This window comes from Antechinus flavipes, chromosome 4, assembly GCF_016432865.1.
Source record: "Antechinus flavipes isolate AdamAnt ecotype Samford, QLD, Australia chromosome 4, AdamAnt_v2, whole genome shotgun sequence".
In the NCBI taxonomy this organism is placed as follows: domain Eukaryota; kingdom Metazoa; phylum Chordata; class Mammalia; order Dasyuromorphia; family Dasyuridae; genus Antechinus; species Antechinus flavipes.
The window spans coordinates 86,759,979-86,784,508 of record NC_067401.1 but is presented as its reverse complement, the minus strand read 5'-3'; the positions used below and the strand labels follow the sequence as shown (position 1 = coordinate 86,784,508).

Genomic DNA, 24,530 nt, shown 5'->3' with positions numbered 1-24,530 from the left:
TCTGGGGGAAGGGATAGGGGGAAGGAGGGAAAAAGTTGGAACAAAAGGATTTGCAACTGTCAATGCTGAAAAATTACCTATGCATATATTTGTAAATAAAAAGCGCTCTCTCTCTCTCTCTCTCTCTCTATTCTTTATATATGAATGACTAGTTATACACTAACAAAATCCAACAGCAAGAGATACAAAGAGAAATTCCATTTAAAATAACTGTTGATAATATAAAATATTTGGGAATCTAACTGCCGAGGTAAAGTAGGAATTATATGAGCAAAACTACAAAACACTTTCCACACAAATAGTCAACTCTAAACAATTTAAAAAATATCAAGTGCTCTTGGATAGGTCAAGTGAATATAATAAAGATGACAATACTACCTAAACTATTTATTTAGTGCTATACCAATCAAACTCCCAAGAAACTATTTTACTGACACATAAAAAATAACAACAAAATTCATCTGGAAGAATAAGTCAAGAATTTCAAGGGAATTAATGAAAAACAACAACAACAAATGAAGGTGATCTAGCTGTGTCAGATCTAAAACTATTTTAATTATTATATATTATACTCTCTATATATCATATACTACATATTATATTATATACTATTACATGTAATATATATTATGTTTTATATAATATATAAACATTACATATATAATATACTATATGTATATAATATATACTACTATAATATATTATACTATGTTATAAACTATATACTATTGTTATTATATTATATATAGCAGTGGTCATCAAAGTCATTTGGTACTGGCTAAGAAATAGATTAGTTGATCAGTGGAATAGGTTAGGGTCATAGGACAAAAGTCAATGATTATAGTAATCTAATGTTTGATAAACCCAAAGACTCCAGCTTTTAGGATAAGAATCCACTCTTTTACAAAAAGTGCTGGGAAAATTAGAAACTATTATGGCAGAAACTAGGCATTCACCCACACATAACACCGTACACCAAGATAAAATCGAAATGGATTCATGATCTAGACATAAAGAATGACATTATAAACTAATTAGAAGAACATAGGATAGTTTACCTCTCAGATCTGTGGAGGAAGGAATTTGTGACCAAAGAAGAACTAGAGATCATTATTGATCACAAAATAGATAATTTTTGTTATATTAAGTTAAAAAGTTTTTGTACAAACAAAACGAATGCAGACAAGATTAGAAGGGAAGCAATAAAGTGAGAAAACATTTACATTCAAAAGTTCTCATAAAGGCATCATTTCTAAAATATATAGAGCACCGATTCAAATTTATAATAAAATTCAAGCCATTCTCCAACTAATAGTCAAAGGATATGAACAGACAATTTCCAGATGAAGAAAATGAAACTATTTCTAGTCATATGAAAAGGTGCTCTAAATCACTATTATCAGAGAAATGCAAAGAGAACACTGAGATACAACTACACACCTCTCAGATTGACTAAGATGACAGGAAAAGATAATGATGAATGTTGGAGAGGATGTGGGAAAACTGGAACACCGATAAATTGGTGGAACTGTGAACAGATGCCAGCCATTCTGGAGAGCAATTTAGAACTATGCTGAAAAAGTTATCAAACTGTGCATACCCTTTGACTCAGCAGTGTTTCTACTAGGCTTATATCCCAAAGAGATATTAAAGGAGGGAAAGGGACTCACATGTGCAAGAATGTTTATGGCAGCCCTTTTTGTAGTGGTAAAAAACTGGAAACTGAATGCATGCCCATCAATTAGAAAATGGTTGAATAAATTATGGTATATGAATGTTAGGGAATATTATTGTTCTGTAAGAAACAACTAACAGAATGATTTCAGAGAGGCTTGGAGAGACTTACAAGAACTGATGCTAAATGAAATGAGCACAACCATGAGATCATTATACACGGCAAACAAGAAGATCATAAGATGATCAATTCTGATGGACATGACTCTCTTCAACAATGAGATGATTCAAACCAATTCCAACTGTTCAGTGATGAAGAGAGCCATCCACATCCAGAGATGACTGCAAGAAATGAGAGTGGTTCATTATATAGCATTCTCACTCTTTCTGTTGTTGTTTCCTTGCATTTTGTTTTCTTTCTCAATTTTTTTCTTCTTGATCCAACTTTTTATTTTGCAGCAAGATAATTGTATAATTGTATGTTCATATATCAGATATTTTAACATATTTAACATGTATTGGACTACTTGCTAACTAGGGGAGAGGGTGGGGAAAAGGAGGGGAAAATTTGGAACAGAAGGTTACCCATGCATATGTTTTGTAAATAAAAAGCTTTAATAAAATTTTTAAAAAAGAATGACTATTATTAGAGAAATACAAATTAAAACAATTCTGAGGTACCACCTCACACTTTTCAGATTGGCTAAAGTGATAGGAAAAGATAATGATAAATGCTGGAGTGGAAGTGGGAAAACTGGGGCACTAATACATTGTTGGTGGAGTTATGAAATGATCCAACCATTCTGGGGAGCCATTTACAACTATGTTCCAAGGCAAATTCTGCATACCCTTTGACCCAGCAGTGCCACTACTGGATCTGTATCCCAAGGTAATCATAAAAAGGGAAAAGGTCCCATATGTACAAAAATGTTTGTAGCAGCTCTTTTTGTGGTAGGCAAAGAATTGGAAAATGAGTAGATGCCCATCAACTGGGGAATGGTTGAAAAAACTGGGTTACATGAAGATAATGGAATATTATTGTTCTATAAAAAATGATGAACAGTCTGAGTTTTAGAAAGGCCTGAAAAGATTTACACAAACTGATGCTGAGTGAAATAAGCAGAACCAGGAATATACTCTATACATTAACAGCAACAATGTGCAATGATCAACTATGAAAGGCTTGGTTTTTCTCAGTAGTTCAATGATCCAAGGCAATCCTAATAGACTTTGGTCAGAAAATGCCATCTGCATCCAGAAAAAGAACTTTGGAGATTGACTATAAATCAACACATGCTATGTTTACTTCTCCTTTTCTGTTTTTTTCCCCCCATGGCTTTTCCCTTTTGCTCTAATTTTTCTCTCCCAAAATGATTTATAAAACAATGTGTATTAAAATTTTTTTTAAATAACTAATTAGTGAGATGCCTTTCATCTTTAACATTCTGCAGGTCATTATAATTTAACACAGTAAAGTTGAAAAATCGATTGAAAAAATATGGATTTAGGGGCAGCTAGGTGGTGTAATAGATAGAGCACTAGCCCTGATATCAGGAGGACCTGAGTTCAAATCTGGTCTCAGACACTTAACACTTCCTAGCTGGGCAAGTCACTTAACTCCTATTGCCTCAGCAAAAAAAAAAAAAAAAAAAAAAAAAAAAATTGCAGTTCATTTAGGGCTAAATATCTTGACCACAATTATACTCAGATACTTCCAAGATTATTTCTCAAAGATACTTCAAAGATTTAAGACATCTTAATCTATGATTATACTCAAAGCACTTCAGCAAAAGCTTTCTTCATTATGCTATTGGGAAGCACCTTAATGAAAAGCACTAATGCAGCAATTAAACCATCATACATAGTTTTTTAAAATGTCCTTTTACCCTTACCTAGAAACAAAATGAGTTAACAAAAAAGAAAAAAAAATAGAATTCGATTTTTAACTTAGTGCTCTCTTAATTTCAAAATGTTACTTGGAATTGTCACCTTGTTCCAAAATGATGTTTCGTACTATTAAAAATCCAATTTAGCTTATTCTACTAAAAAAAAGAGACATATTCTTTCTTATTCAAAATACTCACTTTCCTCAGCAGCACCAGAACCGAATGTTTCATCATCATTTGATGATGAGTAGAACTAAAAGGAATTTACCTAAAACTGAGCAGCCAAAGCTAAAAAACATGTGGGTATATATGTATATTTGAGTATGTGTATATACATTCTTCTATGTCCTTTGGGTGTTCCAAAAGTTTTAATTCTAAACTTTTAAAGCTTAAAAAAACACTAATATTTCGGGATACCTTCTTAAAAAATTAAAAGTAGCTTTTTGGAAGCACTATAGCTCTTAAAATGAGTATAGAACAATCTTGTATAAAACTTCCAAACTTTAAGTGGACCCATATGGAATGAAGGCTAATGCAATTACCTGTAACATTAGTTCACAGTCATCTCTTCCAACAAAAATCATTTCTCGTGGCAGCCTATGGCGGGTGCCTCCACTGCTCACCAAAAACCAAGATGTTAAGCTCATTTTCTGCTCAGCTTCTAAGTCTCTGGCAAGACTACGTCATCCTGCAGAGAGAAGCAAAGAAAAACACATTCAGATATTTTTAGCTATAATCCTTACTCAAAAAACACTGAGTAGTCAAATAATAGAATTCAAATAAGTACTACTCAGTATCATGTCTGCTTCTTTAAATGAATTTTTTCCAATGGAATTGAAACCAGCTACTAGATTAATATTAGTCAAATAAACCAAAAGATTTCATTAGAAATTTAATTTTTAAAATAAGACACTAAAAAAAAAAAAGTAGGCATTCAACTAATAAATACCTGACACAAGGAAAAGCTTTTTATATAACTCTTAATTATTGATAACTGGTGTGTGTGCATTAATACTAAAGCAACATTTATATCATGTAGACATCAAAAAATCTCACAACATATAAAGGTCATGAAAACATTTTATCCAAAAAAAGTGACTCATTTGAAACAGTTTAAACAAATACAAATTAAATTCTGCTTACTTAGTAAAGGATTGGTGAGTGCAACAAGGGCACCTAGTCTTTTCATAGATAAAGCCCAGGATTCTCAATTCATTTTCCATGAAAATATTAGATTCCATTTGAATTTGCCAAATAACAAATATCTTTCTACTGAACAATATTAAACATTATTTATATATATGACAAAGAATCGATTTAATATAAATAACAATAAGTTACTAAAGTTAAGAAAAGCACAAATAAACTAATCTATGACTCTCAAACTATGTAACTTGTTAGTGACAATCTGTGTGAAATTCTACTTCTCTCAATTCATATAAAGTCCTTAAGCTGCTTTATAGTTTTCCATCTGTCTTTTCTGTCATATTGGACTGTGAACAATTCTCAATACATTTGATATGCATAACCCTCAAGGATATTAATGCAGAATCATGACAAATTTCACAAGAGAAAAAGACAATTTAAATATATTTTATGATGTGAATGTCTGAATATTAAGAAAAAAGTCATTGAATTAGTTCAGAAAAAAAAAAAAAAAGTTATAGGCTAAGTTAGAGAAGCCACCACAAATGATCACATATCTGACTTGTGGCAGAGCATTCTGAGCTCATATTGGCCTAATCAGCCATAGATGAACACACTGTTAACCAATTCTAATATAGTATCTCATTTTGGTCCTCTTCGAGAATGAAGGACAGGAATGTTGGAAGGAATGTGGGAAAACAGGGACACTGATACATTGTTGGTGGAATTGTGAATACATCCAGCCATTCTGGAGAGCAATTTGGAACTATGCTCAAAAAGTTATCAAACAAACTGTGCATACCCTTTGATCCAGCAGTGTGTTTCTACTGGGCTTATATCCCAAAGAGATACTAACGAAGGAAAAGGGACCTGTATGTGCCAAAATGTTTGTGGCAACCCTGTTTGTAGTGGCTAGAAGCTGGAAAATGAATGGATGCCCATCAATTGGAGAATGGTTGAGTAAATTGTGGTATATGAATGTTGTGGGACATTATTATTCTGTAAGAAATGACCAGCAGGATGAATACAGAGAGGATTGGTGAGACTTACATGAACTGATGCTGAATGAAGTGAGCAGAACCAGGAGATCATTCTATACCTCAACGACGATACTGTATGAGGATGTATTCTGATGGAAGTGGATTTCTTTGACAAAGAGATCTAACTCAGTGTCAATTGATCAAGGATGGACAGAAGTGGCTACATCCAAAGAAAGAACACTGGGAAATGAATGTAAACTGCTTGCATTTTTGTCTTTTTTCCCAGGTTATTTTTACCTTCTAAATCCAATTCTTGGATTTAGAACAAGAGAACTGTTCGGTTCTGCACACATATATTGTATATCTAGGATACACTGCAACATATTTAACTTGTATAGGACTGCTTGCCATCTGGGAAAAGTTGGAATAGAAGTGAATGCAAGGGATAATGTAGTAAAAAAATTACCCAGGCATGGGCTCTGTCAATAAAAAGTTATTTAAAAAAAAGAGAGAGAGAGAGAGAGAGAAAATGAAGGACAACAACCAATCAACCAATGTCCCCAAAACAAAATACTTAACTATTGATTATACAGAGTGACACTCAAGCATTGTAAACTGGGAAAGCTTGACATAAATGTATAAGGAGAAAGTTTCTATACTGTGAACTCCCTTTATAACAATGAAACCACAGGTCCTCAATCAACTAAAACAATCTGAAAACAAAACAAAACAAACAAAAAACATGTTAACCTCATTATTCAAAGCTAAATTTAAGCAGTAATTGCAATGGACGATGGAGGAAATATTCTGTCCTGATAGTCTCCCATTAATCTACCATAAGGAGATGGATATTTCATTATCTGATCTCTGGGGTCACCAATGATTGTTCAGTTACTAAGAGGTCAACTTCTTTTTAGGAATCTTTTTATTTATGCTGTTATAGTCACTATTTTTTTAAACTTCTATTTTACTATGCATCCTTCCATACAATTCTTTCCAGGCTTTTCAGAATACCTCATATCCTGCTATACAACAATATTCTATTACATTCATATACCTTGGCTTTTTAAGACTATCCTATAGATATCAATTTTATTTCTAGATCTGTCCTACTTCAAAAAGTGCTATTCTGAATACTTTGTTATAAGAAGCACTCCTCAAAGTCTTAATCCAGTTTTAAATTATTAAAACTTTTAAATGTTAGCTTAAAACTATAAATATTAGTAGTTTTAACACTATCATAATAGCTTTTAAACTGCACTAAAACTTTTGAGATACCTCATAAACTGAATCATTGTTTTTGTCTCGACTTCCTTAGGATATACATTCAAAGGCTAGATTTTCGGATCAAACTATATTCCCATTTAATCACTTTTCTTGCACAATTTCAAACTGTACCACGCAGTGGATCAACTCAGTGTCTCCAATAAAGTATTAGTTTGTGCATATGAATATATAACCCCTTTGACATTCAATGTTCTCAATTTTGTTGATTCATCATTGCCAATATGCACACCATAAAGTAAAATTTCTAATTGCATTTTTTATATTATTTCTGTATTTGTTCATATGTAAGTCCAATTAAGAAGACATAAAAAGTTGTTAAAAAGTTCAGATGTCCAATATATACCCAACTAAATATTTGAATAGGATTCTAGATACAGCAATGACAAAGAAGATCCACATAAAATTACACAAAAAAATATGTCCAGAAGGCATTGCAGTCTGGAAGAATTATACTATGGATTCTATGGAAACTGTCACTATGGACACAAAGTTTTAATACAATTTGCAGAAACTGTTTCAGAGGGGAAAAGTCTTATACAAAGGATGGAAGCATGTGAACAAGCTGGAGGCAAGAAAGCTATGTCCATCCTGCATCAAGAAGCAAGGATATGAGCATGCATATGTGTCAGTCTGACTTCTGTCCTAAGTCAGAATCCAGCATGGACAAGAGAAATCCTTGAAAGCTTGCAGCTAAGGGGAAAGCAATAAAAATGGAAGCAAGTGGCAATTGTGGATCCAACACACAAACTTGGTTATGGGCATGTAGTTGAGTAATCAGGATCAAAGTTGAATATGTATTGCTATCTCTTCAAACTAACAGAGATTTCAATTAGCTAATAGTAGCTGGGACCAGTCCTGGAATTCCAACTGGAAAGCAAATATACAATTATGTTGCCAGTCCCAAACCAAAATCTGGTGCTTCTAAAGCTCAAGCCAAGAAGATAATAATTAGACTTCCTCCTAAATCAGACCATTGAAAGGTAAACCAAAAGTATGCAGGTGGCTGGCTTGAGTCACCCTGTAACTATAACACAGCACTCAATTCATGAAGAAAACAACAGCAGGATCCAAGAGAAGATAGGGCCAAATATAATAACACTGGCAATTCCTCCAGAAATTCATAAAGTCAGGCCAAAACACAAAGTCCCAACTCAGGAAATAAAGAGAGTCCCAACTCAGGAAATAAAGGGGAAAGGATAGACAGCCATGATAAAGGAATATTATGGAATCAGGTATGCACAAGACAAACACAGAAAAGACATTGTCAAGAACACATAACTACAAGCAGAGTCTCAAAGAAAAACAGTCTGGTTATAAGATCAATCAAAATATCTAAATAAAAATGAAGGAAACATTTAAAAACCATAAATGACAGAATTATTCTTGAGTAAAAAATTGGAAATCTTGAGTAAAAAAATTGGAAAAGAAATGAGAATACTTATAAGGAAAATTCATAGCTTAGTATGAGAAAACTTTTTTGGATAAACGCTTGATGTGTCATTTACTTCTAATTATCCAATTCTCATTTTTAATAAATTATTTTCTTTGGTTAGATTTTTTTTACCTCCTTTTCCATATGGATAATTTCTTAAGGAATTATTTTCTTCAGTATATTGCCTCCCTACCCATTTTGCCAAATTATTTTTAAGGAGTTGTTTGTTTTTTTTTTTCGGTCAATTTTTGTTCTTTTCCAAATTGTTGAAGTTTTCCCCATAATTCTCCTATATAAACTCTCATTTCTTTCTCCCATTTCTCTTCTACTTATCTGCTATTTAAAATCCTTTTTGAGTTCTTCAAAATTGGCTTGAGGCCAATTCAGATTCCCCTTTGAGGCTTTCTATGTTTTGCCATTGCTTTCCTCTCCTGAATTTCTATTCTGATCTTCCCTGCTGCCATAGTAGCTCTCTATGGTCAGGGCTTTTTTTTCCCCCTATGGCAATTTGGGTTAAGTGATTTGCCCAGGATCACACAGCTAGAAAGTGTTAAGTGTCTGAGACCAGATTTGAACTCGGATCCTCCTGACTTCAGGGCTGGTACACTGTGCCATCTAGCTGCCACTAAGAAATCCTAGGCCAAGACCCATTTAGTTGTTTAGATACTGATTGACTCAGATTGAATGTAAAAAGCAGTCATTTCTGCTTTGGCCAAAAACCCTGAGGATCTTCCCTTCCCAGATTCATTCATTCATTCATTTATTTATCTAGATGTTTTTTGGACTAAGTGAAGGAGGAGACTCTGTGCCTCAATTGGTACTTAGCCTTAATAAATGAATGAGTTTGACCTCAGTAAAACTGAGACTCCTTGAAAGCCTTAGCTTAAAAAGACCAAGGTTTCTCATTTTAATCCAGGACCACTTCCAGTCTTCTTGAACTTTATCTGGCCACTTCACCCAGATAGCTAGCTATGGAGGAGAAAGTGAGACAGGTGACCTTGTATAGCCCTCCCTCACTTAAATCTATTTCAGGTGCATGTCATGGCATCACTTTCCTGATGTCATAGTCTTCTTCAAGAATGGACAGATAACAATGATAAATACTGGCTTTAGCAATAAGAAAAGATTGAATGTGGATTAGAGCATAGTGTTTTCACTCTTTTTTGTTGTTGCTTGTTTGTTTGTTTTCCCCTTTCTTGTGGTTTTCTTTTTTCTTTTCCTTTTTGATCTCATTTTTTTCCCCCTTAGCATGACAAATATAAAAATATCTTTAGTGTTATGGGCTAGAACTCAGTATTTGAAACAAGGATTCTTACAACGTGATAACTCAGTGGAATTGATAAGACAATGGCTGTCTAGTTTAGCATGGGGATTAATAGTTCTCTAGTTCAGTACATGTACTTAGTACTTAATATAGTTCCACAAGATTCACACCTATGATAACGTAATTATAATAGAGTATATAACAGCCAGCAAAGACTGGACTTGAGATTCAATCCATCTTCATCAGCCTCCTGGTGGCTCTCCTTCCTGTACTTTGGGAGAAACTGATTCAGACTCAGAACAACTCAGAGACATTCAAGCCATCTCACACCACCATGATGGTGGCCCTCCTGCACTAAGACCAAGGCCTGTCTGAAGGGTCTCCAGAAAGCTGCTCAGCCCCCAGGCAAGGAGACAATAAAGAATTTGGACTTTATCCCTGGCTATTCTCATGGTGATTATTCTACTGAAACCAAGGCTGCTCCAAGACCTCCAGAAAACCAACAAGAATACTACATTTTGTCGTCTAAACATGTGACTAAGAATTTATAATAAGCAGTCCAGATTGACTGGATCCAGATTTCAGTGGAAAAGTCTCCAATCCCGAGTTCAGTGAAAAAGTCTTCATGACCCAAAAATTAGGATAAGTACAAAAATAAACAAGAAGGAAACTTTAAGGGCTAAAGTAGTGTTTCAGCTGAAATGGGGCAAAGGTTTAGAAAACAGCCTTTTTTTCCATCTCAAGAAAAGTGTATCGAAAGCTTAGTTAAACTGATAAAAAAAAAAAAAAAAAAACCTAAGGTTTGATTGTAACTTGGGAGCAGATCACTGAACATTTAGAACCATTACAATACACATCTTCTTGGTTCTCTAAGGAAAAAGAATTAGATCCAGAGGAGTGGAAATTAGGAGAGCAATTAAGTGAATATATTACAATGATAATGGTCCTGATTCAATTCCTAAAGAAACATTCTATACATATAACTTAATACAATTGGCTTTACGGAATTATATAAGTATTAGAAGAAGGAAGAAGAAAAAAGAATAAAGAACAGGAGGGGGAAGATACTGACAAACTAGGTGAAAAGGATGAAGAATCAGATAGGAATGGAATTAAGTACAATTCTGATGAAATTAAGGAGTGTGGTGCTTCACCGTAGGAGCCATTAGGGCATTCCCCATCTCATGATCCTCCCCCCTCAATTAACTCTTCATGGGTGAAGGGAAAAGGGGGGAGGGAGGAAGGGCAGTGACATAATCAGCACCCCCTATGAAGCAACCTATGACAAGATTACAAAAGGCACTAGTTAAAGCAAAAAAAGGGACAGGATAGATCTGATTTAGTAGAAGCATACCCTGTGATTAAGAATTTGATTCTTCAGGTCAAGCCAGGAGAAGATATACTCCTTTTCATCTGGAAATAATTAAGGATTTGAAAAAGGGTTGCACTCTTTATGGGGCAGTGTCCAGTGCAAGGGGCTCCAATATAATCTCCAGGTGATGAGGAGAAATCCCGAAAGTGGTAAATGGAAGGATCCAGATAGGTTAACAGCTTGGGGGAAAGGGTTTGCTTGTATCTCTACAGATGGAGAAGAAATCAGATGTGTGCCATATTAACCTTGTTCATCGGAGAGAGATAGAAAAAGAGAAAAACCTCGAAACAAAGGAGAAGACCTAAAAAACATCTGACACTAAAAGAATATGACTGATAATGAGATTGAACTTGAAAACCCACAGGAATCATTGGATTCCCTGAGATGAAAAATTGTTAAGACTGTTACAGAACTTTAAAATCGGCAGGAATCATTGGATTCCCTGATACATGAAGTAATGGACAATAGATTGGTTTTGGACTATTTGTAGGACGTATGAACATGTATAATTCCTCATGTTGATTCATGTTATTTGTTACATCACTATTGGCCTGTATTATATTGCTATGTGCTTATGTAATTTATATAATTATGTGCAACACCTCCCATATTGATAGATTTATGTATACCTGTTTGAAGTGAGACCCTTCAGAATCTACCCACTAATCTAGTTTGATTCCCCATTTCCTATGGTGTTTTCACTTTCCTTCCTGAGATATCAGGGAGGGCATTATCACATCTTTTTTGATGTTTTCACCCCCTTTTCTGAGAAGTCAGGGAGGGTATGACCACCTATGTTCTAAAACAAAAGAAAGCAGGAAATGTTATGGGCCAGAACTCTTGTACTTGAAACGAGGATTCTTACAAGGTGCTAACTCAGTGGAATTGATAAGACAATGGTTATCTAGTTTAGCATGATGATTAATAGTTCTCTAGTCCAGTACATGTACTGAACTACTTAATACTTAATATAATTCTATAAGATTCATACCTATGATGTAATGAAAAGAGCATATAAAGCTGGGACAAACTCAGCCAGAGTGAGAGCCAGAAAAGACAAGAGGACTGGAGGCAGAGGCGCAAGCTCTCGGAGCCAAGGAGAGACATTCATTCATCCCACACCACTGTGACGGCTGATCTCCTGCACTTCCCCCAGTGAGACCAAGATGGGTCTGAAAGGGTCTTCAGAAAGCTCCCCAGCCCCAGGCAAGGAGACAATAAAGAATTTGGACTTTAACCCCTGGCTATTCTCCTGGAGATTACTCTATTGAAACCAAGGCTGGTCCAGAGACCTCCAGAAAACCAACCAAGAACATTATATACTTAACTGATTATCAGATACTTGCTGTCTTGGGGGGGGGGGGGGGGCGCAGAGGGGGGAACAACAGAGAAATCCCATTTAAAATAACTACAGACATTATTTAATATTTGGGAATCTTCTTGTCAATACAAACTTAGGGATTTTATGTATAATTATAAAACACTTTTCACACAAATAAAATCAGATCTAAAAAAGTGAGAAAATATCAATTGCTCATACATTGGGCAAACTAGTATATATATAAATAATAATTCTACCTAATCTACTTATTCTACTTATTCAATGCCATACCAATCAAACTGTCAAAAAAAATATTTTATAGAATGTAGAGGGCCAGTATTGAATAAATTCACAAACAGCAAGAGTCCAGTCCAGGTCTTACTTGAGACCAACTCTCAGTTAAGGCTATCTATTCAAACTTATAGGCTCACCATCTTCCTAATAAACAATTGTAAAGGCACACCTGGTAAATCTTGATGGAAAATGCCATAGACAGGAATAAAAGCATTCTTTACTATGTAATGAATCAAAGACATACTTGGTAAATTTAGGACAGGAATAAAGTATTTTAACTATACAATGAATCAAACCCATGCTTGAGGTAAATACATTGGTATGATAATTTCTGCTCTGTAGTGATAAAATATCACAACTGTTTACAATTCTGTTGATGTTGATGAGCATCACAACTGTGTTATTAAGCATCTTGGCATTAATAGTTATGATGGATACAGAAATGTCAAAATTTGGATTGTGTATTGACTCCGAAACGCAAATGATGCTAGTGATATGGCAACACCAGACTGAAAATTATAAAAACACTCAGATTAATAAAATGAAGACTGCCAAGCATATTTTCCACCTGGTCTCAGGTATTCATTCATATTCTCAGTCTTTCATTGGAGCTGGACTCCGACAATAGAAGTGAAAAAACAATAAAATTCATATGAAAGAACAAAAATATGCAAAAAAAAAAAATGCAAAGGAAGGTGGCCTAACTGTACCAGACCTGAAACTTTGTTATAAAGTGGCAGTCATCAAAACCATTTGGCACTGGCTAAGAAATAGAATGAGTGAATAGATTAGGTACACAGGACACAATAGTCAATATCACTATAGTAATCTACTGTTTAATAAACCCAGTGACTCCAGCTTCTGTGATAAGAATTCCCTATTTGACAAAAATTGCTGGGAAAACTAGAAAATAGTTTTGATCAATAGCTCATACACCCTATACCAAGATAAGGTTGAAAGAGGTTCATGATTTAGCTATAAAAGGTGATACTATAAGCAAATTAGTAGAGCAAGGGATAGTCTGTCAGATCTTTGGAGAACGGAAGAATTCATGACCAAACAAGAAATAGAGAACATTGAAAAATGCAAAATGGATAATTTTAAATCCATTAAATTAGTCACAAACAAAACTAATGCAACCAAGATTACAGGAAAGAAGAAAGCTGGAAAACAATTTTTACAGCCAATGTTTTTGATAAAGACTTCCTAACACATATATAGGAGCACTGAGACAAATTCATAAGAATACTAATTATTCCCCAAATGATAAATCTTCAAAGGATATGAATAAATAATTTTCAGATGAAGAAATTAAAGCCATCTACAGTCATATGAAAAAATGCTTTAAATCACTACTGATTAGACAAATGCAAATTAAAACAATTCTGAGATAGCATCACACAACTATCAGAATGGCTAAGATGATAGAAAGAAAAAAATGACAAATATTGGAGTGTGGGAAAACTAGAACACTAAATGCATTGTTAAAAGAGTTATGAAATGATCCAGCCATTCTAAAGAGCAATTTGGAACTATGCCCAAAGGCATACCCTTTGATCCAACAATGTCATTACTATGTCTATATCCCAAAGAGATCATAAAAGAGGGGAAAGGATCCACATGTACAAAAATGTTCGTAGCAGTTCTTTTTGTAGTGGCAAAAAATTAGAAGTTGAGTAGATGCCCATCAATTAGGGAATGGCTGAATAAGTTTTGGTATATGATTATAATGGAATATTATGGTTTTATAAGAAAATGAGCAGGCTGATTTCAGAAAGGCCTAAAAGACTTAAATGAACTGATGCTGAGTAAAGTGAGCAGAACCAGGAGAACATTGTACACAGTAATAACAAAATTATGTGGTAATCAACTATGATAGACTTAGCTGTTCTCAGCAACACAGTGATAAAAGACAGTTCTTACAGATTTGGGATAAATAATTCTTTCCACATCCAGAGAAAGATCTATGGGGACTGAATGTGGATTGAAGCATATTATTTTCATCTTTTTCTTTTTTTCCCCTCATTATTTTTCCCTTTTGTCTAATTTTTCTTTCAGAACATGGCTAACATGGAAATATATTTAAAATTATTGCAAATGTATAATCTATATCAGATTTCTTAGGGAAGTTGAAACTCAAATCTTTTTCCCCACCTGAGGCAATTGGGGTTAAGTGATTTGCCCCGGGTCACACAGCTAGGAAGTATTAAGTATCTGAGGCCAAATTTTAACTCAGGTCTGGTACTTTATACACTGTGCGCCCCCTAGCTGTCCCCGAAATTCAAAATCTTACAAAAATGAATGTAAAAAAAAAATTAAGTTGGGGGAGAGGGGGAAAAGGGGCCCACAAGAGGTTCTCCCAGTTTCCTCTGAAACTCTTCATCATTCCTTATAAAACAGTAATATTCATTACAATCATACACAACAATTTTTTTTAGCCATTCTCCAATAAATTAACAAAATCCTTTAGTTTTCAAATTTAACTATCAAAAAAATAGTTATATATAGGTCTTTTTTTCCTCTCTTTCCTGAATCTTTTAGGGAAGGTGACCTAGTGGTATTATTGTAATGTCAAAGAATATTCATAATTTGGTAATTTTTGAGGCCCTGTTCCAAAATGCTTTCCAGAATGGGATGTTACTAGTGTGCCTTTTTTTTTCTGTAGCAACTACCATTTTCTACTATCATCTTTGCCAGGCTGATAGATATGAGGTGGAATTTCTAAATTGTCTTTAATGTGCATTAGTTATCAATGACTTAAGCATCTTTTTGTTGGTTATAGATAGCTTGAATTTCTTCCTTTGTTTATACTAAATATAAAATTTTATGTAATCAAAACTGTTCATTTTTCAAAAGTGATCCTATAAGCTGCATAGTCATGAAAGAGCCTTCTTTTCAAAAATTTTAAGGGTAATTGCTTCTTTGTCCCTCTAATTTATTTATGATGTGACCTTTGAATTTTAGGTCATGTCCATTTACAACATATTTTGGAATATGGAGTAAGGTATTAATCAAAATTTTATATTTCCAAGATTACCATTCCAGTTTTCTAGAAGTTTTTGTAATGAGTCTTACTACCAATACATAGGTCTTTGGGTTTATATCACTTAAATTTCTTTCTATGCTTCTTTGCTTTTGAACACTGTATATCTAATCTTGTACTAACTGCTCAATTTTTTAAAAATAAATTCCAACTTATTTTTATTATTATTATTTTGTAATATAGTTTGCAATTTGGTACTGATAAGACTCCACTCTTCCTCTTTTTTATGATTAGTCTTACAATAGGCAAGAGCCTATTCCCCAATATGAACTTTTTTTTTCACTGAATAAAACATTTTGATAATGATTGATGATAGCTCTGACTAAATTTTAAATAGTGGTGTCATTTTTATTATATTGGCTCAATATACCCAATTGGCAATTAATATTTATCCAATTATTCTAGTATTTATTTCTGTAGAATGTTTTATAATTATTGGGCTCATTATTTCTAGCTTTTCCTGAGTTTTTCTGGCTACATATAGGAATATTGATATTGATAATTTATGTGGATTTGATCTCATGCAACTCTTTTGAAGTTATTTTAGTTGCCTTCAGCACTGTTTAGATAATTTATCATTTGCAAAATTTACTAATTGTATTTCCTTTATGTCTAGATTTATTACCTTATTTCTCTTTCTTGTCTTATTGCTATAACTAGAATTTCTGATACTATTACTCACACATTTTCCTTTGTCCCAGAAATTACTGGAAAGGTCTTAAATGTTTAATCACATAGGAATCTAGATAGATATTATTAGAATATATATATTTAGAAATATATTGAATATTTAGATACATATTATTTAATACATTAAGGAAAAGTTAACTGATTATTACAATTTCTAGAGTTTTTAAGAGAAATTGATGCTATATTTTGTCAATAAGGCTTTTAAGCATCTATTATTGATATAGTCATATGGTTATATTTATATTATTAATATGATTTATTCTTTCTTTTTTTGTTGCTTAATTATGTCTAGTAAAATAGTACACTGAAGTCCTCCATTATTATAGTCCTTACTATTTACCTTGTCCCTTAAGTAGCTAAAATGCATGCTCTTAGCTGTATATACTATCATAATTTAATTTCTTTATTTTAGCTTTTTTTTCAGTTTTTTCTAAAATCATAGCTTGCTATCCTTGCTCAAGCATAACAGATTTTGTTCTAACCCCTCATTTTAATCAATGTAAATGTTTCAAGTATGTCTCTTATAAACATATTGTCAGATGTAATCCACTTTTGTCCTTTTCTAAGTTGTGTCACATTCATGTTCAATTATAATGATTCATGTTCTTTCTATTCTGTATTCTTTTTTCCTTTTCCTCTTTCCCTTTATTTTATAAATAAGAGCACAAAGCAAAGTTGCTTGCCAGTGATACTCAATAAATCAAAGAGATTCTTTCCTCTGTTTCTGTCCTTCTCTTGTCCCTGAATCCAAGTTTTTAAACTTTTTTTTCTTTTCCTTCCTTTTAATTCACTCTGAATTTACATTCTATTCTCCGACCATTGACTTAAGATACCCTTTTCCCAGTTCCCCATAAGACCCTTTCTCTGGCCTCTCCTATAATCCTTTTGAGTTTAATATATTTCTATTCAATTTTCTTTTATATAGTTCAGATAAAAATGAGTTTCATCAGATGCCACCTTTCTATTCCTTCCTCTGTGTTTATATATACTTCACCTTAAATATCTCTATTATATTAGTTTTAGTACTATTATGTGACAGTCATAAAATCCTTAAACTAGAAAAAAAGAAACCTATACTATAGGCTTTCATCATTTTAACCTTTCTCAGATTCCTAAAGATGTGAGGATATTCTAAGAAGCCACTTATTTATTATCCCTCTTTTAATATGTAAAACAATTTATATCCATCCCTAAATGGCCTTGTGATCTGAGATCCACTTGGTAATTTCCTTGTATCTGCTACAGACTCCATGCCCTGTTTCTTCCTTCACAGTTCCTTAACCCATCCCATTCAATTCAGTGGCAATAAGCAATAGATTTCTATTCTTTATTTCCCTCTCTTCACTTGGAATTAGATAAGTTTAAAATCCAGTCTCAAGATACCTGTTAACTAATTGTATGACCCTAAGACCAGAAACTTTAAGCTATGTCTCACTTTCCTGATGTATATAAAATGAGAATAATAATAGCAATTACATAACAGGGTTATTAAAGAGAATAATAGGAAGGGATCGTTGTAAAGTTCTTTGTAAACACCAATGCTTTATTATTATTTAATAATTATGATAATGCTAAAGGTATGTTAGCTTGTGCATGAATGTACAAGATTTGAAATAAAGTGGACTAGTATCCAGTTGGACTAGAAGCCAGTTACTTTCCCCCAAGATGTCCTAAGGCAGAGAAAAAAAAAAAATTAATGTCTCCCTATCTAGTTTTATCATACTATTTTGCCTTCTCAAAAGGTAGGAAAGTGGTGGGAAAGAATTCAGACTCAATTTTTTTTAAAATGAAATATTTTAAAATTTTAACAGTTTAAAATACTTAACAAAATATTTTTTCATGAACAGAAAAAATAGAAGAGAAGCAAGTAGTCAATAAACAATCACTCAAAGAACATTTATTAAGCACCTCCTATGTGGCAGACACTGTGCTAAACATTAGGAATACCAAAAAAATGTAATATACAACTATGTATAAACAAGGTAGATACAGGATAGATTTGGAAATAGTCAATAGAAGAAAAACAATAGAATTTAAAGAGATTGAGAAAAACTTCCTAATTTTAGATGGGACTTGAAGGAAGCTCACAGGATAAAAGTTGGAAAGAAAGTATTCCATTCAGCCATGAAAAAGACAATTGGGAGATGGAAGTTCTAAGTATCTTATTCTTTTTATAAATACATTTTATTTATATTTATTTCATTGTATTTGTATTTGTATATATGCATTGGTTTCAAAAACAGGATGTATAGGAACAGCTAAGGATTAATGGATATCCTGGAAGAACAGACAAATCAAAAAACCTGAACACCAAAATGCAAATTAAAAAAAATACAAGAAAAGTTCTCCAAACTTCTGAATATAGTAAACAAAATATAAACTTGAAGAATCCTGAGTGCTCCCAAGAAAAAAATCTTATGTTGCAAACTCCAATTATATAATAATCAATAATTCTATAGATAAACAACAAATTCCACATTAACATAAGTCTACTCTCTACCCACCAGAAACTGCAGAAATGAATAGAATATATTCTAAAGAAGAATAGAACTCCTTGGGGACACCTGTTACAAATCTAAACCTAATTATCACTGAAAAAAGATGATGTTAACAAAAGTTCCTCAAAAACATGAATCAAATACAACTACCAAAGCAAACACGAATAATGAAAATTATCCTAAAATAGAGAAAAATTAGAGAATCACCTATGAAATTTAAAAAAAAAAATCAATACCAAAAATAACACAGGAACTGTAATATATTTTTCCCCTTAAAATTAACAACAGTTGTTTTTGGAAGAGTGGGGAACATATACAACTAACTATAGAATGGGAGTCCTCCTAAAGGGGGAGAGGGGAACAAGAAGATAGAGGGAAACTGATACAACTCAATAAAGTCAATGGTAAGCCATGAAGAAAAATAAACTGAAATCTCTTAGAAACAAGAAAGACTTAAAGAAAAAAGGGAGAGAAGGATGAAAGGAAAAAATTTCCATTCAACTAGGGAAGGGAAGAAATAAGGTTTTAATGAAGAATGGAATAGATATATATTTTGAAATGAGATATGAGAACTTTATAATGGATGCAATCTGCAGGAATTGGTACATAAAGACCACTAACTTTTAGAAAGTACTGTCCCTCCATAGGTATCCCTGGGAGATGGGAAATCAGCAACCAGAAGTACAAGAAAGCAATTAAGATTTCATGGCTAATGAAAATAAAAAAGATCACAGAAACTGCAGGTATAGAAATGTACCATATAACCAGACACACAGGACAATTTCTACCATGAGGCAACTTTTCTCTCTTATTTCCTATAGGAAGTGATACTTCTAAAAGTGAGACACAAGGGGAAAAAAGGGGTAATGGAGCAAGATTTTAAAAGTCATAAAACAGGAACTGTCTAAGAGGTAACTAAAAACAGGTACTTGAGAAGTTTTCATTTGATGATAAACACAAAGACTAAATAAATAATATAATGATCAAAAGCTAAAGAATAAAAATATAGAATAGGTAGAAAGAGAAGAAAATTAATGAAAAAATGTGGTAAAGAAATCAAGAGAAAGAAATAAGCATTTATAATAATAATAAGTAGGCATTTTTTAATCAATATTACCTCACAATTGGTTCATGTCTTGCTTCATGTCTTCCAGGAATTCTAGTTAAAACGTGTGCTTAAACTGGTTAAAATTAAAGCTGTATTTTTAAAGTAATTCTCTTTGGGACTTGTGTCTTAAATGTCTGTGTCAACATTATAGTATTCTTCATTTATTCTTCCACAGTTAACTTCCTGATTTCAGTCTATATTAGGTCTGGGCTCTTCATTCTTCTAAAGGGAATGTCTAAGCTGGTCCTGACTCTGGTTTTTCTTGAGTGCTCCATTATCCTCTCACAGGATCATCAGGGAAAACTCAAGCTAAGAACATCCAAGCCTTCTTCTAATACAGATTAAAGACTATCATCACTGGATTCTCTTCTTCTGAGCTCTGCAAGTTACCTGTGTTTGTATCTGATCAAAAGGTCTGTGGGCTTGTTCCAGCTGGAGTTCTAGTAAATTGTAGCTGGTCTCAAGTCATTATTAGACAATATCGACTTCCCTTTAATGTTGAATTCCTGCCCTGATTAGTCCAAAGAAGACTTAGATTGATCTAGTAGTCCATTATTCTTCTCAATATAGTTGCTACATGCATCTGAACTTGTTCTAGTATGTAGGACACAGAATCACTTCTCACAAAGGAGAAATGATTTTAGGCACTGATCCCCTCTTCACTCTGCTAGGATCTGAGACCTAGAACTGGGTAGACAGTAAAAGATCTATGAATCGGCACCCTTGTCAGGTTCCACTAACTATGTTGGATTTGGAAGGTATTACTGCCTTGGCACATAGTTCCTCTCTCACTTCTGAGTTGGAAAAAGGACTATGATTTTTTTTTTTTAATTGGACTTGTCCATCAGAACTTCTTCTGGAGCTTTTCCTAAATCTGTGTTGGAGCTGTTGGCAATGAATGTAGGCTGCACTTTTTCTGTTACTTGACTATACCTTTATAAATAACACTAGCTTAAAATCACTGAGCAATTTTTATTACAATATTAGCACATGAAAGAAAATATTCAAAAAAAAAAAAAAATGAAAGGGCAGCAGTGGATAAAGCACTAACCCCGAATGCAGGAAGAATGAATTCAAATCTGGTCTCAGACATTTAACACTTGCTAGCTGTGTGATCCTGGGCAAGTCACTTAACCCTAATTGCTTTAGCAAGAAAGAAAAGAAGAGGAGAGGAAAAGGAGAGGAAGAGAAAGAGGAAGAGGGAGAGGGAGAGGGAGGGGGAGGGGAAGGAAGAGTAGGAGAGGGAGGGGGAGAAGGGAGAGGAAAAGGAGGGGGAGAAAGAAGGGTAAAGGAGAGGAGAGGGAAGGATAGAGGAGAGGAGAGGGGAAAGGAGAGAAGAGGAGAGGGAAGGGGAGAGAAAAAAGAAAACAAAGGAAAAGAAAAGAGAAGAGAAAGAAAAAGAAAATAGATTGTACTTTACTAGCAAAGCCTTTGAGAACTTAAAAGTCACCTCAATGTTATACTGGAACATAGCATAGGAGGACGTTAACTTTAACATTACTTAAATGATATAGCTGTAGCCATTTAGAAACTCTATTCCTAATGTTTATAAGCATGGAGAGCTGTGGGAAGTAGGGGAAAGAGGATTTATGATAACCAGAGTAATAACTTCTCTGAAGCTAGACTTACAAGGCCCAAGTATATTTACTGAGCCACTGTATACAGCTGTCAAGATATGCTTTTTAATGTGTTCATCTCTTCTCCCTATAAGTCATTCTCACTTCAAAAAGATATTTAAAAGAAAACATACAAAATTAATGTAATTGAATTTCTTTTCTCTACTCAACTTAGCAATAAAGAGTTCATATTACATAAGTAGGTTCAATAATATGATCAAGGAAGTTACATGGTGAAGTGAATCATAAAGTAAACTACTTTCCTTTGAGAAAAAAGGTACAACTTAAAAGTTATGCATATGAAAGATTCAGTATCAGATAATATATATTAGTATCATTCTTATTCCATAAAAGCCAAGCCTCAACTACAAACTTTTTATGATAATACAAAATATCAAATTTGTTTCAAGTCTTATAAAATGGACATAAATGTTCCCATCTACATACAAACTTTTTATGATAATACAAAATATCAAATTTGTTTCAAGTCTTATAAAATGGACATAAATGTTCCCATCTACATTAGTTATACAAGAAACCTCCTTGTACTAGTAAACATGCATATAAGTACAACACACTAGAAACAGAAGTAGGTACAGGACATCACATCACATAATAAAATCTATGCCTTCTGTACTTTTTTTTTCCTGAGGCAATTGGGGTGAAATGACTTGCCCAGGATCACACAGCTAGGAAGTGTTAAGTGTGAGACCAGATTTGAACTCAGGTCTTTCTGACATCAGGTCTGGTGCTCTATCCACTGCACCACCTAGCTGCCCCCCTTTCTGCACTTTTGAATGCAGAGTTTCTTAAATAAAAAAAGAGATTTATTAAAGCTTGAATAACTCTCTTCTGTTGCAAGCAGATGTGTCCCAAGAGAATAATTATAGTATGTCAAATATATTATGTAGAAATGTGCTGAGTTCAGAATCCTTCAACTTTAAGTATACTCAAAGTCAATGAAAGTAAGATTATATACTTTTTATTATTATTCATAGATTTAGAGCAGGAAGACAGGAGCTTTCTAGTCCAAATTCCCTATTTCACAGAAAAGGAAACTAAGGCTAAGAGAAGTAAAGGAATTCTTTTAAGATTCACAGGAAGCGATCAACACACCCAGAACTGAAACCTAGGATCTCTGACTCCAAAAACACCACTTTTGCCATTATGTCTCAATGCAACTGTTCTTAGCTACTTCATGTTTGTGAGTCTTCAATCATCATAACAAAAACTATAAACTTCTTCTTTTGTAAGCTCCACAGTATCTAAGACTGAGGTTGGGCTCATAGAAAGTGTCACATATTGTGGGAAGATTATTAGACTCAAGCATAGGGATTAAATCATAGTTCCTACACTCACCATTGATGGGACCCTAGAAAAATCTCATTGCTTCTCTGGGTTGCCATTTCCTTCTCCATCTGTAAAAAGAGGGGAAGAATTGGACTACAAGATGTTCAAAATTCCCTTATCTCTAAATATTCCAGGAATCACTCTTTAAAAAATAATTTTAAAAAAGCACTCTGCAGTTCAATTTGAGATAACATGCATCAATAAAAATGCTCAGGATTTGAAAAAGTCAAAAAGGGAAAAATCTAGGATGACATTTGACAAGATAAAATGTACAGAAGGTTGGATTGCAAAGAAACTGGAAGTAGTGACTGTATACATCTAGCTTTTAGTAAACATTTGAAACATCTTTCCCCTCATTTTTGAGAAATTAAAGTTAAACATTTGACATTAAAACTGCTGACAGATTTCCAACTTAGCAGGTTTCATCTGTCCCTTCATAAACAGACACACCCAAGTATGAAAAAGAAAAATTTCCCATATTTATGGAAGATTCATCTGGCAATTTAAAAATAAAAATTTTGTTTGAATAAAATCTCACTATTTCTTTTATCTTCTCTCATTTCCATTTTTGTGCCTTGTGTTTCCTTCTTCCTTTACCCTCTAAGGAACCCATTATTATCGCACCATCTAATAGCTACTGAAAAGTCTCCCTATTTTGTATAAATTTTTCCTTTCTTTTATAATGGTTGATCCTCCAATTTCTCATTTTTCAACTAATTTCCCAATTCTTTCCTTTTTCTTTCCCAATTCTCCTGTTAGTTTTTAGATTAGGCAAGGTGATTTGGCCTAAACCATACTGAAATATGAATAACTGCCAGAAAGTTTCCTTAGCTTTCTTGATATCTGGATGCTGTGGGGCAGTAATTTTGCATAAAGAAGTGCTCCTCTCCTTAAATTTTTAGCATACATTTACTCATATATATACAGAGAGAGAGAGAGAGAGAGAGAGAGAGAGAGAGAGAGAGAGAGAGAGAGTGTCAACTTTGAGTGGGGAAAAGGAACTCATGTTGTTCAGTCCAGCTGGAATGAGGAAAATAAACTTTCCTTTTCCCTCTTCCTTTTCAGATTCTTAACTTCCTACAGCAGTCACTCTCTGCTCTTTCCTGCCTCTTCCACAGCTTCCAATCTGGATCCTGAGACCTAGATTCCCCTTCAATAACAACAAGCAACTCCTAACTCAAGTCTCACCATAAGGAAGAATTGCAAATGTAGGTAACCCAAAGAACAACAACAACAACAAAATGATAGTTTTAAGTAGGATGAACATATACTATAAAATTCATGCAAAAGATATAATCAAGGACAGGCATAAATAGAAAAGAGGTAAATTGGCTATGTAGTGAGAATGAGGCGTCCTCAGTAAATTCACAAGTACTTATTATATACTTACTATGTTTCAGACACTGTGCTGAGCACTTGAGATAACAAAGAAAGACAAAAACAGGCCCTTTCTTCAAGAATATTCTAATGAAACAGACAACAAGCAAATAACTAAGCACATACAAGGTAAAGAGGGTAATCTCATAGAAGGTAATATAAAAATGAAATGCCCAAATCACTAACACTTGG

General features: G+C 33.6%; 1 protein-coding gene across 9 annotated transcripts in view; it reads right to left on the bottom strand.

The window, feature by feature from the left end:
- Nucleotides 1-24,530, bottom strand: part of CEP170 (centrosomal protein 170) — a 172,602-nt gene that overhangs the window by 131,432 nt on the left and 16,640 nt on the right. For all 9 annotated transcript variants that reach the window (XM_051993486.1, XM_051993479.1, XM_051993480.1 and 6 more), the window contains exon 2: nucleotides 4,103-4,248. In XM_051993486.1, coding sequence (XP_051849446.1) covers nucleotides 4,103-4,207 — 105 coding nt within the window. In that variant the 5' untranslated portion in view covers nucleotides 4,208-4,248. The remainder of the gene's footprint in view (nucleotides 1-4,102; nucleotides 4,249-24,530) is intronic.